At 34.3% G+C, this 12,390-nt stretch overlaps 1 protein-coding gene and 1 pseudogene across 5 annotated transcripts in view; one reads left to right on the top strand and one right to left on the bottom strand.

The window, feature by feature from the left end:
* Positions 1-1,644: 1,644 nt before the first annotated feature.
* Positions 1,645-12,390, bottom strand: part of LOC128170840 (multiple epidermal growth factor-like domains protein 11) — a 40,328-nt gene continuing 29,582 nt past the window's right edge. Inside the window, exons 17-23 of one of the 5 annotated variants that reach the window (XM_052836596.1) lie at positions 12,336-12,390; positions 11,809-11,946; positions 11,110-11,250; positions 10,640-10,777; positions 10,260-10,371; positions 3,741-3,811; positions 1,645-2,580 (exon numbers count right to left, since the gene is read on the bottom strand). The exon at positions 12,336-12,390 is cut by the window's right edge and continues 83 nt beyond it. In XM_052836596.1, the coding sequence (XP_052692556.1) occupies positions 2,525-2,580; positions 3,741-3,811; positions 10,260-10,371; positions 10,640-10,777; positions 11,110-11,250; positions 11,809-11,946; positions 12,336-12,390 (711 nt within the window). In that variant the 3' untranslated portion in view covers positions 1,645-2,524. The remainder of the gene's footprint in view (positions 2,581-3,740; positions 3,812-10,259; positions 10,372-10,639; positions 10,778-11,109; positions 11,251-11,808; positions 11,947-12,335) is intronic. The other 4 variants (XM_052836594.1, XM_052836592.1, XM_052836593.1 and 1 more) reach the window with 4 other exon arrangements.
* Positions 5,628-10,251, top strand: LOC128170841 (uncharacterized; annotated as a pseudogene).

Genomic DNA, 12,390 nt, shown 5'->3' on the forward strand with positions numbered 1-12,390 from the left:
ATCCATGGTAATGGCTTGTATCTAGTTAAAGGTTTGAACATATATTACAATGTTCACATTTTATTTTCGCCCTTTTTAACTGAAAATTTTGGCCATTAAAAAAAAAGTAATAGAACAGTAAGTCATTGCAACTCCTTTAAAACTGTTGCACAGAATTTCAACCCACTTTGTTAACCATAAGGATACAATGTGTAGGTATGCTTTTTACCTGGAAATTCCGTATTCATGATTTTTCATGAATTTATGTCCTTTTGAACTTAAAAGTCTGGCCAGTATTGAATATATTAAACTGCTCTTAAACTCCTGAATAAAATTTGTATGATACTTTTGAGGCATGAATGCGCGGATATAGAGGTGTCTGGTAAAAATTCAAACTTATTAGAATAGCATATCAACAGGAAATTTTGATTCTATGATTTTTCTGTGAATATAGGCAATTTTGAACTTTGTTTTTTTTTTTTTTTTTTTTTTGTTAACGACAAAAGTGTAGACGTGCATATTTGCCGGAAGTTTTGATGTGATGGTTTTTCGCAAGTTATACTCCTTTGATTAATAATTTTGCACATTGAGTGTGTATTCGTAATGTGTAGTACTATGAAGTATTGTGGGAACATCGGGTATGTGAACTTGCTCACTTTTTCTTTCATTTGTCCTACATATAATCTTAATTTCAATTGAGAAATTAACTTTTTTAGGGAAACGTTTATAAATTTAAGAATCCTGTCGTGAATTTATTGAGTGTAGATTTTATTAAAATCCTGTCCTGCGTGCAATCAGTCGCTTCGGAAGTAAAATGGACCTCTCATTGGATTAATGTATCCGCAATATAAAATAGTTCTTTTAAGAAATCAGAAGCTTGTTATACCTAAAATGAATGAAACTGAAGAATTGATTAAAAAATAATGTTAATAAAATTCAACTCCCTTTAGTAATATCACTGATTTGATTATATAACTTTAGAAATGCCATGAACTTTACACTGTTCTGTATAATAGAGTATCACCCTTCTGCATCCATGACGGAACACTCAAGTTCATACACATACTAAGGTGGCCGGGGCGTTAACAAAGTAAGCCTTAGATCTGCCTTAAACTTTTAAATATAATGTGTTTTGCAATCAACTATTATTGAGTAACGAAAAAACCCCAAATAAAGTAGATTAAAAATTTGAACATTTTCTACGATATTTAGATACAGAGCTCTTCGTCTTTCAGAGTTAAATATAACCTAAAAATGGCTGAGGCCATCCAGCCCTCTTAAAAAGAAACGACTTCGTTGACTACAGATATCTTCCCGTGTTTTTACTTCCGCATGCGTGAATTAAGAAGAAATAAGTAATACGTACCAATTAATATTTGTTTTTTGTTTCACAAACATTTATTACGGGCCGCCGGAAGGCGGTCCGTTATTTGATACACATTTAAATATTGTTACTGCGTTTCTGCGGGATAGTTCTTTTTTAGAAGAATTAATACTATGCTTATTTTTATGAATTAAAAGTAAATTTGCATGTAGAAATATGTTTTATGCCTTTTAGTAAATATCACATATTTTTTGTTTTACTCGTAAATGAAAAGTAGGTCATACTTATATTCGGAAAATTTCGGAGTTCTTCATTCTTTTCAAAATGGTATAAGGGACATACTAAAGACCTGAAATACTTAAGACCTGAATGTCATTAAATTTTATATAAATGATATATTTGAATTTCTATGTGACGTGTCAAATAAAATGACTTTGCGTGTGTATTTATTATATTTCCTTGTAAAATGTGGTAGAAAATATCATGAAATGACATTATATCAATTATTTACGCAAGAATATGACAGAAATGAAAATTTGAATTGACTGGAAAATTTGAACTAATCCATTTTTATTTTATTATGAGGTCCCTTGAAATCATATATTAAACTAATGCATTAAGTTTTCATTCAATACAATGCAACAACAAAAAAAAAACAATTTGAAAATGGTTTGAAATACATAATCTTCAAGAGAAATTTCAAATGATGAGTTGAACTTTGTATTAGAGTAATGTACAAATCAATGTGTTCTCCATTGCTTCATACAATGGCAATGATCACACAATTTCCGTTAGAAATGCTTACAGTAACGAAATCGATTCTTTATGATAATAGTAAAATGTTAAACTTCAAAACAAGTTACTGACAGTATATTAAAATTTACCATAAAAATTAGTACAACCAACTCTTATTTTCTTCTTTGTGGTGTGTTTTTCTGTAAACAACCAATGATTCATACAACAATTATATTTTTTGCGGCCCATTTGACGCTTGCGTCAATATAATTTCTTGTTTCAAATTTTATAAATGTTTTATTTTTTCTTCTACATTAACATTCAAGAAGTTATCAAGAAATCGCCGGAGTTATTATCACCCAGTTAATGAGGTCGACTCCATACCGGATAGAAGAAGAAGAATTTTAAACAATAAAGTCATCATATTGTTATATGTGTGCATATAATAGCCCGGTATGACCGCCTACAAATAAGGTCTATCTGCTTTCATGTAGACTGGTCACGTGATGGTAAAGTGTTGACGTAGTCATAGTCCTTGTCCCCTGAATGGAAGTAAAAAAAAAAAGATAGCATAAGTTTTAAGGGGATACTGGGCGACTCCATACTATGACGTACATTCTTTAGAAAGAAACAATAAATCACGTGTGTAAACTGTTGTAAGGTGGAATTATTAAAATTCATGGTGGCTCAATTTTTGTGTATTTTGTGGGTAGCCCTTCCCCACGAATTTACATTCTCGACGAAAACAAATTTAGAAAGAGTTATCTTTCTTATTGAAATGAAAAAAGGAACCATATACACGAAGTAACATCCCCACGAATAAGCAAAAAACCACACAATCCTCGAACATTTGCCCCCATGAACTTAAATGATTCCACAGTAATTCTCAAATATTTTCTATCACACCTGTAATATCTCACAGCGTAGTTTATTTTTTTTAGTTTGAACGCAATCTAATTTAAATCAGGGTACGGGATCATAAAAACTCCAAGACTTCAATCAAAATTTCTGTCAATTAGCCAACACTTATCAATCTTAGTTTGAAACTCAAAACAACATAGGAGAACAATTTTAATTAACACCTTTTTTTAACAATTGCCTTTTAATGTTCTAAAACTTTTCTATTGTGTACAAATTGTGATCTAAGGAGGATAGGTGGTCAATAAATTGCCATTAAGATCAACTTTAATTTTTCAAATATAATTATCTAGTAAGCTATAAACTATTATTAAGTAAAGAAAATTTTCATTATTTAAGGTTTAAAATTTGAACATTTTACCATATCTTTATACGGAGCCTTTTAGTCATAGATAGAAGTGTTATGGAACTAATTTTCAGGGGAAAAAAATGATTTCTACTTCTGAACATCTGATCAATCGATCTGTCTGTATATAACAAATAACGTTATCTTTGTGTTGTATGTGGTTACTACATCACCGAGTTGTTTTTTTTTTCTTCTTCATTTTAACAAAGCAATATCATAAACGGAAATGGAACAAATGATTTCTACTTCTGAACATCTGATCAATTTGTCTGTATATCACAAAAAACGCTACTGTTACATCAGCGCGTTTGTTTCGTTTTGGTTTGGTGGGGTTATTTTTTCATTTTAACAAAGCAACATAATAAACGGACGACATAACCTGACAGATGCCACAAAACAACTTTACTTTAAATATACAAATCTCTAATTTTCCCTCACCTTTATTTGGCAAATCATATATGTTCATGTCGTCTACTTTTTCACTCGTCGTTTTACTCTTATGCCTTTTTCTGAAACATAATGTTGCATAACAACTTTTAAAAGAAACAAGAGGCCCACAGGCCTTGACGGTCACCTGATTACCATGGCCTTTAGATTGACATGTCAGAGTCTCATGTTTGCATTTTAAGCTTCATATTGAAGTCTAAACCCTAATCTGAGACTTCTCCGACTGTTACCCCCTTTTTCATTATTTGATGCTTGAAAAAACATTAATTCATGAAAATGTGTGTGTGCGGGAATGGGGGGGGGGGTGTTACAAGAGTCGGAGGAATCTCTAATTATCTATTCCCTAGCTCCAGGGGCCAAAAATTGTAAACTTTTGGTAATAAAAGACCTGCCAACCAGATACATCAACCGTCTCTTTAGCAAGCATGTCAAAGGCAGTGTTCTTCTGTTTGACTTTTAGTATCGTGAACTTCAATTCAAGGAGAAGTTCCGATTAGGTATATCCCGCCCACATCTACAATATTTTCAGCTCATTTCGAAACCAAATAATCTCACTGTACAAGCTCTACAAGGAACGCTCTCGTCTACAAGTAATCATACAAGAAAGGACAGTAACCCCAAAAGAGAGGCACCCGACGTGGTTCATTCACTCCGGAAGAAAAGGAGATATGCGAAAATTTAATACAGATGCATGCGACTTTTCTAACTGTAAATTACAACATTACAACTAGACCATGTGGCGGGTGGCTGCTCATGCTTTCCTCCTGGGCTTAATCATTCTGTCTGGGAATTTTATTTACAAGATGATTTTGATCGTGACTTCTTAAGCAAGGGGGTTTCGAATTATAGATGAGGGGGCTAAGCACGACTTGTCCCATGTGAAGTTGACAATTATCAGTCTTGCTTACAATATGCAGAACAAGTCGAGAGACAAATTATGTGTGAGGTATCAAACAATAATTATGTTGTTACTTGTGTCAAACCTACTGTTGTTGGTGCATTGGGAACTATCCCAAAATCAAATTCTAAAGTTTGACTTGTCCATGATGCTAGCCGTCCATTACACTTGTCTGTTGATGATTATTACAGTCAGATTGTTCATGTTTGTACATGGACTTGCGGGTTGTAAGTAAATTTTACCTTGTCCAGGAATTTCTGTTGAAAGCAAAAGGTTCTGAGTTCACCTGTTGTTTTACTGTAACTATTGTGTTACATTAAATATAATATTTGTATGTACAGTATAATTTTACCAAGTATAAAACCTGTATACCTGTATGTTCACAGATATATAATTTTTATATAGACTTACTCAACAACGTTATGTTTCAATATTATTAAGTAGCTTTAGTCGTTTAGTATAGACATTAATTATTGGTTTGTTACAATTGTCTCAATACTCAATTCCAGCTATTCATTTCTCGCCTTTTTATTTCTTTTTTCCTTTTATCCCCTACATTTTTCTTTATCAATGTTTATGTGTAATGTTATTGTACTTGAAAATTTCAATCACCTCTCATTTGAAAACTGACGAGAGCGAGATTAACATAAGGCTTTTGGCTTGTTTCTCAATCTGTTATGTACCGTTGCTGCAATATGTATGATGCCAGTTACTAAATAAATATTGTTTAAATAAGCTTATCAGCCAAGGGTGTAAACTTGCAAAGATAGATTTAAGCTCGGCCTATAGATCTATTCCCATTCATCCTACCAATTATCAAGCAACTGGGTTAAAATGGCAGTTTGCTAATGCTACTTCACCTACTTTTATGTATGACACTAAGCTACTCTTTGGTTCGGCAAAGATCCCCCATATATTTCAGCGACTTAGTAGCGCAGTCTGTCGAATCTTAAAGAATGCGTACAATTAAACTGCTATCTTGATGATTTTTTTTGATTTTTAGAAAATCTTTTGTAGAAAGTTCAAGGGCGATGCATACACTTATTTACCTCCTTAGACAGTTAGGCTTCGCTATTAACTGGTCAAAAGTTGAGGGACCCTCTCAACGGTTAGTATTTCTAGGGGTTGTAGCAGATTCGATGTCCATGACTTTAGCCTTACCTACATCAAAACTTGCAGACTTTAGTAACTTGTTAAGAAAATTTTCACAGAAGAAACGTGTATGTGTTTGTTAGTTGGAAACATTAGTGGGAAAGCTCAATTGGGCCTCCCAAGTGATATGCGGAGGCCGCCCTTTTCTTCGGAGAGTGTTAGATTTGAAGAATTCAGTGAAGGAGAGACACCATAAAGTCTTGCTTACAAACGACTTCTTTGCAGACCTTCAGTGGTGGTTATTATTCATAAAAGTATTCAATGGCACGTGCCGAATACAGGAACCCAGTCCTATCTCGTCTCTCCAAAGTTCCAAACTAACGCCTCTTCTGAAGGAGGTGGAGGTTATTACAATGGAGACTATTTTTATGTTAACTGGGCATTAGATTTACCAGATAGTGCATCTGAACAAATTATGTTAAAGAGTTTGTTGCTATTTTCCTGGCCGTGTTTAGGTCGAGCAATAACTTTTTATACAAGAAAGTGGTCATATACAGTGATAATGCTTCCGGTGTTTCCTGGATAAAAAAAGGAACTTCCACGACACCCTTGATCCAGTGTATGTGCCGTTTTCTTTTCTGGTTATCTGCAATGTACAATTGTGCTTTCATCGCTCAATATTTACCAGGCAAACAAACAATATTGCAGATGCATGGTCCCGTCTTCCCGAGCCTGGACAACTTACTAAACTTTATTCATGTGTGCCTTCATTGCAATATGACACGTTTTCAATCACAAAATTGTTGTCTCACATGTCATTACCATTTATTTTTGCTAGGTGGATTTACAGTTCAGTCCCTACGAAACCAATCATCAGATTTGAAAAGAAAGGCATGGGCTAATAGTACCGCTACCACTTGCCGAAACACTCTACACTTCCAAAATAACTCATTTAATAAAAACTCATTAAGTGGTCAGAGTGTCGAGTCCTATTAAATTTTAAACAAGCTTTGTTGATTGATATACTTTTTTCAGACAAAACTAAACTTGAGTTATCATCTATTCCAATCAGAACAATACGCAATAATACATCCAAACTGGAAAGAGAGGCACTCACTTCTCTCAGAAACAATTCCAATATTGTTATCAAAAAAGCAGAAAAAAGCAACACAATAGTTTTTATGGACAAAAAACAGTACATCGCAGAGGGTTTGCGCCAATTGCAATCCAAGCATTACATGCAAGTTGAAGAACCAAAAATTAATCACTTGCATAACATGATCCAAAAAAAAATTGTCGAAATGCACTCTAAAGGGACAAAAGATAAGGAAAAACTTACGCTTTCTCAGCGGTAACAAACCTTTGCTAAAATGCGGTCATTTATATATGCTCCCTAAAATACACAAGATTAAAGATAATGTCCGAGTTGCATTATTTAACGGTCTCTGCAGCCTCAGACAACTACCACCCGGGCGCCCAATTATCTCACAGTGCGATACGCCAACAAGAAAATTTGGCGCTTACTGTAATTATTTTCTCATTCCTATTGTGCAAAAACAATCAGCCTATATTAAAGACACAACCGATTTTATCAATAAAATCGAAACGCTTGAACTTCCAGCTAATGTACTACTTATTACATATGATGTAACTAGTATGTATATCAACATGGAATTTGAGGAGTTAATTAACGCCGTCTATGAAACCTATACATGCACTATACATGCACTACCAAACCGCAATCAGACATTCCTTATCCTTATCCAGATGCGAAGACCTGATCTTCTTACTGAAGTGTGTCCTTGACAGCAATTACTTTAAGAAAATACTACAAACAAATCATAGGTTGTAGCATGGGCGTGATACCATCCCCCGAAGTATCTGATACACGAATGTATCAAATCACAAATCATATCATGTCGAAACTCAAATTTCTAATATCAAATTTGCTAATCAAGTTCTCTACCACGGAAGATTTAGAGATGATGGATTCATAGCCTTCAACGGCACAAAAATTAAATTTTGGAATTCTTTAATATCGGCAACACATGTCATGACCATTTGAAATTTACTTTTGAAATCGCAGATGGAAAAGTAAATTTTCTTGACACTGCAATTTACAAGGGCATCAGATTCCAGAAGAACAAAATACTTGACATTCGATCATAAGTCAAAGTAACACACAATTTTCAACATTTACACAGAGAGAGCGCCCACAGCCCTCCTGTGTTTAGAGGATTTGTTAAAGGTGAATGTATCAGACATGCAAGAAATACAAGTGATCCATCAATCTTAACAAAATTCTTAAACAAGTTTAAGACTCATTTGTCTAAGAAAGACCACTCTGATAAGGAAACTGATCCTATTATCCTCGAAATATGTGAAACAAATAGAACAAACTATTTACATAAAAAAGCTAAGGAAAGCAAGTAGCGCGAACTAAATGTCATGATTAATAAATATTACCCTCATATTAAGGGTCTAAAAACGCATTCTTAAACACTGGAAGATTCTGCAAAAAGATCCAATCTGCAAAGAAATTTTTAACATTGAACCAATAATCGCCTTCAGTAAACACAAAAACATAGGCGAATTAATACCTCACTCTCGATTACAATAATGTGTGGACCCCTGATGAGGCGGACCTTCATAGCAAAAACTCACTTTTCTCTTAAAAAACCACCGAAACACTCTACACTTCCATAATAACTCATTTAATAAAAACTCACGAAGTGGTCAGAGTGTTGGGTCGTATTAAATTCTAAACAAGCTTGGTTTATTGATGTACTTTTTTTCAAACCATGAAATGTTGGGTTTTTGTGACCAGATTTCGGTACCACAATTACCTGCAACCTCAGAAACCTTGCAATTATATGTGACATACTTAGCGAAAGTGAAACGTTTTAAATTCTGTTCTATTCAACAATACTTGAACATTATACCACACATGCATAAACTTTGTGATCTCCTAGATCCTATCTCGCAGGACTTTCAATTGAAATACCTACTTCTGGGGGTGAAAAGAGAACTGGGTACAGCCCAAGCGCCAGTTGACACAGTGACAGAAATCATCTACTTAGGATCCGTTCATTACTGGAGTGTTCTTCCGTTGCAGACCGTGCTTTTTGGTGTGCCTGCCTCATCATTTGACCCATCAAAACATGTACGGCGTATTTACTTTGTGCTATGCTCTTGGGGCTGCTTACTCTGTTTACAGCATAAAAAGACAATTCAATTTCGCTAACGGTAGCGGAATGTTATCTTGCCACAAGTTAATGGTGATTTGTGCCCAGCTACAGTCATTCAGGCTTACTTACCTTTATCTCACAAGCGAAGCAGCTCTCCTTCGACCACTACTGCTTACAGGAACAGCATTAGCCTTTACCTACTTCATATTCCGTCAGAAACTTCATTCCATATTGACTCAGGCAGGATTAGATGAGAGCAACATTAAAGGTTACTCTTTCCGTGGAGGCGGAGCCACCTGGTTAAGTCACATTGGAGTTCCAGTGGAACAGGGTAAAGTGATAGGCTACTGGTTTAGAGATGCTGTGCAACGATATATTGACCCTCACTTTCTAAATTATTAGACACAATGTTACACTTTGGCAAGTTGTGTTATCATGTTGGGCTAACATTGTGTGCCCAACGCCAACCACCGACCAACGGTACAACCCATTACCAACGTCGGCCCAACGCAGTCATACTATCTGAGATCTTTCTTCGACTATGAATTTTCTGCAGATGGCATTTCAGTTGATCCTACTAAGAATCAAGCTATCAAATCAGCAAAGACGTTCCCCATGCAGTGATTTTTTTCCCACTCAATATGTTGTCATTTACTATCTCCACAAACATTCGAGTTAGGAATTTTTTGATTGATTCTTTCATGTTCTTTGAATTTTTTATGAATATATTTGTGTATGAATCAGATGTCTTTGTTTAAAATAAATTTCTACCACTTTGATTTCTTTCTGCGTTATTAACCGGACTGGAGTCAAAATGCAAAATTGTTAACGCACGACGCACTACAACGGACAAAGACCAATTGCAAAAGTTAAACAAGAAAAAGTATCAAAACATTTCGTCAGTATTTTTATCAATATCGTAAATTTTTTGACAAATGTGAAGAATCATAAATTGGTTAAAAGGTATATGTGTCTAATCAACGGGAAAAGACGGATTTTCAATGCTACCTTTTTTGGTAATTTAGTTTTTGGTCGATCTACGCATGTGCGTTAACTAACATGCTCTTGGGTCGAGTTATTGTACTTATAAGCTTGCGACATCACCTGACAATGAGTATTTTAAAAATAGCGTTGAATTGGAAACTATTATGAATTACTTTTTAATGTAATTGAGTTTGGTTGTATAATTTGCAGAAAGTTCATAACTTTCCTAGCTTAACAAGTTAATTCTTATGGTAATATCCATTTTTTACCACACAAATATTTAATATATTTTCAAGAAAGGAATTGGTTAGATGAAATATCGCACCTGTCCGACTATTTTGAGCTCACCTGACAATGAATATAGCGAACGTCACACAGGTTAGGATGACGAGGACACCAAGCAAGGGGCCAACTATAACTCCAACGCTTTGTTTCATTTCCTCCTTTAGAAGTCTCTCGGCTATAAACATTTCAAACAACAGACTCTAAAATTTTCGCTTGAAAAAGATAAAGACTGTCATAACAAGAATCAAGTCAAGAACGGTTCCTCTCTTATTTGGTATGCAGAAACGACGTTCCTTTTATGTACTTTTGGAAATTCCTTGCAAGTTCATTATTACCAAAAAAACTAAAAGTTGCATATAAGTTAAGATATATTTTACTTAAGAAAATTAATTTTCAAATTTTCAAAGAATACTTTCAGTTCAAGAAAAATACACTCATCTTACTTATGTTACAAAATTCACCAGCCCATCCCGATGAACACTTCGAACACGTTCCATCTGTGTTGTTGCAGGGTTCATCGTTCAGACAATGTCCCTCACATTTATGAACACAATCTTTGCCAAAGGTACCATTTTCACAAGCTGAATTTAATTTATATCAAATTATGTTATATTTTATGATTATATTAAATGTCATATTAATTTATTTTTTATTATCTGTAAATTAAACTGCTTAATGCGAACCAAACAAAACAAAACAATTAGAAAATATGGATAATCTTAATAGGCTTGTTTTTTGTTTGTTTGTTTGTTTTGTTTTGAAATACCAGAGAGAGAGAGAGAGAGAGAGAGAGAGAGAGAGAGAGAGAGAGAGATGTGACGTTTGTATTTGATTTATGAGTGACTTAATAAAACTAAACGTTTGTTTTTTATTTTTGGTGACACATTCATTTTTAACTGTAGTTGCGACATACTGATGTTGCATTCATCAGTCTTTTGCCATCCGGGGTCACAACCCAAATCACAACGGCCAGTAATGTGATGACAAGCCCTCCCATGTAGACATCCTCCACAATGTTTTGAACAACCCTCTCCAAAACTTCTGTTTTTGCATTCTAAAACGCAAAATATACATACTGTAAACCAACTTTTATTCGCGTGCGAGAAATTTTCGCGAGGTTAGCGAGAGCCTTGTCGTTGCGAATATTTCTCGCCGCGAACCAATCCTTTGTCTATAGTTTATCGGCAGTTGATCGCGAAATTTGCCGCGATTAAAATTGGTTTTTAGTATTACATTTTTTGGCAGTTAATTCTAATCTTTATATGCAGAGCCTCGATTCTTCTGTCTTCTTTTAATTGCAATTTACTTTACTTTACTTATATTAGAACTATGTGCGGCATGATTTTAAGTGTTCGATTACATTTGAGTTACGTGATCTAAATGTATAAATACATGTAGTAGGGCCTAGCATGCGGTAGCGCGGCACTTTCAAATGAAGAAGTGTATTATTGGATTGATCATAATGTTGTGTAAATTGTATTTTATGTATAATTAAAGAATCGTAAGCGAACAGCGTTCCTACGTAATATTTGTTTTTGTAATACATTAAGCATTTTATTGTCTTATATTCTGGCGAACGAAGTAGGGAAAATGTAAAGTTTGCTATTCTTACTTTCATCACACTGAAGCCCTTGAAACCCAGGTTCACAGGAGGCACAATGTCCATGCACCTTGTCACATACCTCGCCATTCCCACAATTCTCACTGCATTTGTGTATACAGTTACCTCCATATTCGCCATTGCTACAAGCTGTAAAATAAGTATTACTCATTTGTTTCAAGAATCATTTAACATTACTTAACTTTGATCATTTTGATAAAAAAAAATTGCATATAAAAAAAACTTAACGATATATTTAACCCTCTTTTTACCATTGTCCAAATTTTCCTAGAATGCGAGTTTACAACAGTTACTACTTGAATTTAAAGCACTATATTCTTGAAATATAACAAAGTGAACCTTGCAGGTTTTAATTATTTTAAACGTTAACAGATACGATTGCACAAGATCTATTTAACGGGAAAAAACAATCAGGATGAAATTATGAAATGTTCCGTAAATTGCTTAATGTTTGAGATTTAATATGATAAATTGATATGAAAAATTATCATTTTTAAAAAAGACTCTATCAAACCTACGTGTTGTGCAGTATTTCCCTTTATAACCAGCATCACAGCCATCCAGACAGGTTCC

This window comes from Crassostrea angulata, chromosome 2, assembly GCF_025612915.1.
Source record: "Crassostrea angulata isolate pt1a10 chromosome 2, ASM2561291v2, whole genome shotgun sequence".
NCBI classification, from domain to species: domain Eukaryota; kingdom Metazoa; phylum Mollusca; class Bivalvia; order Ostreida; family Ostreidae; genus Magallana; species Magallana angulata.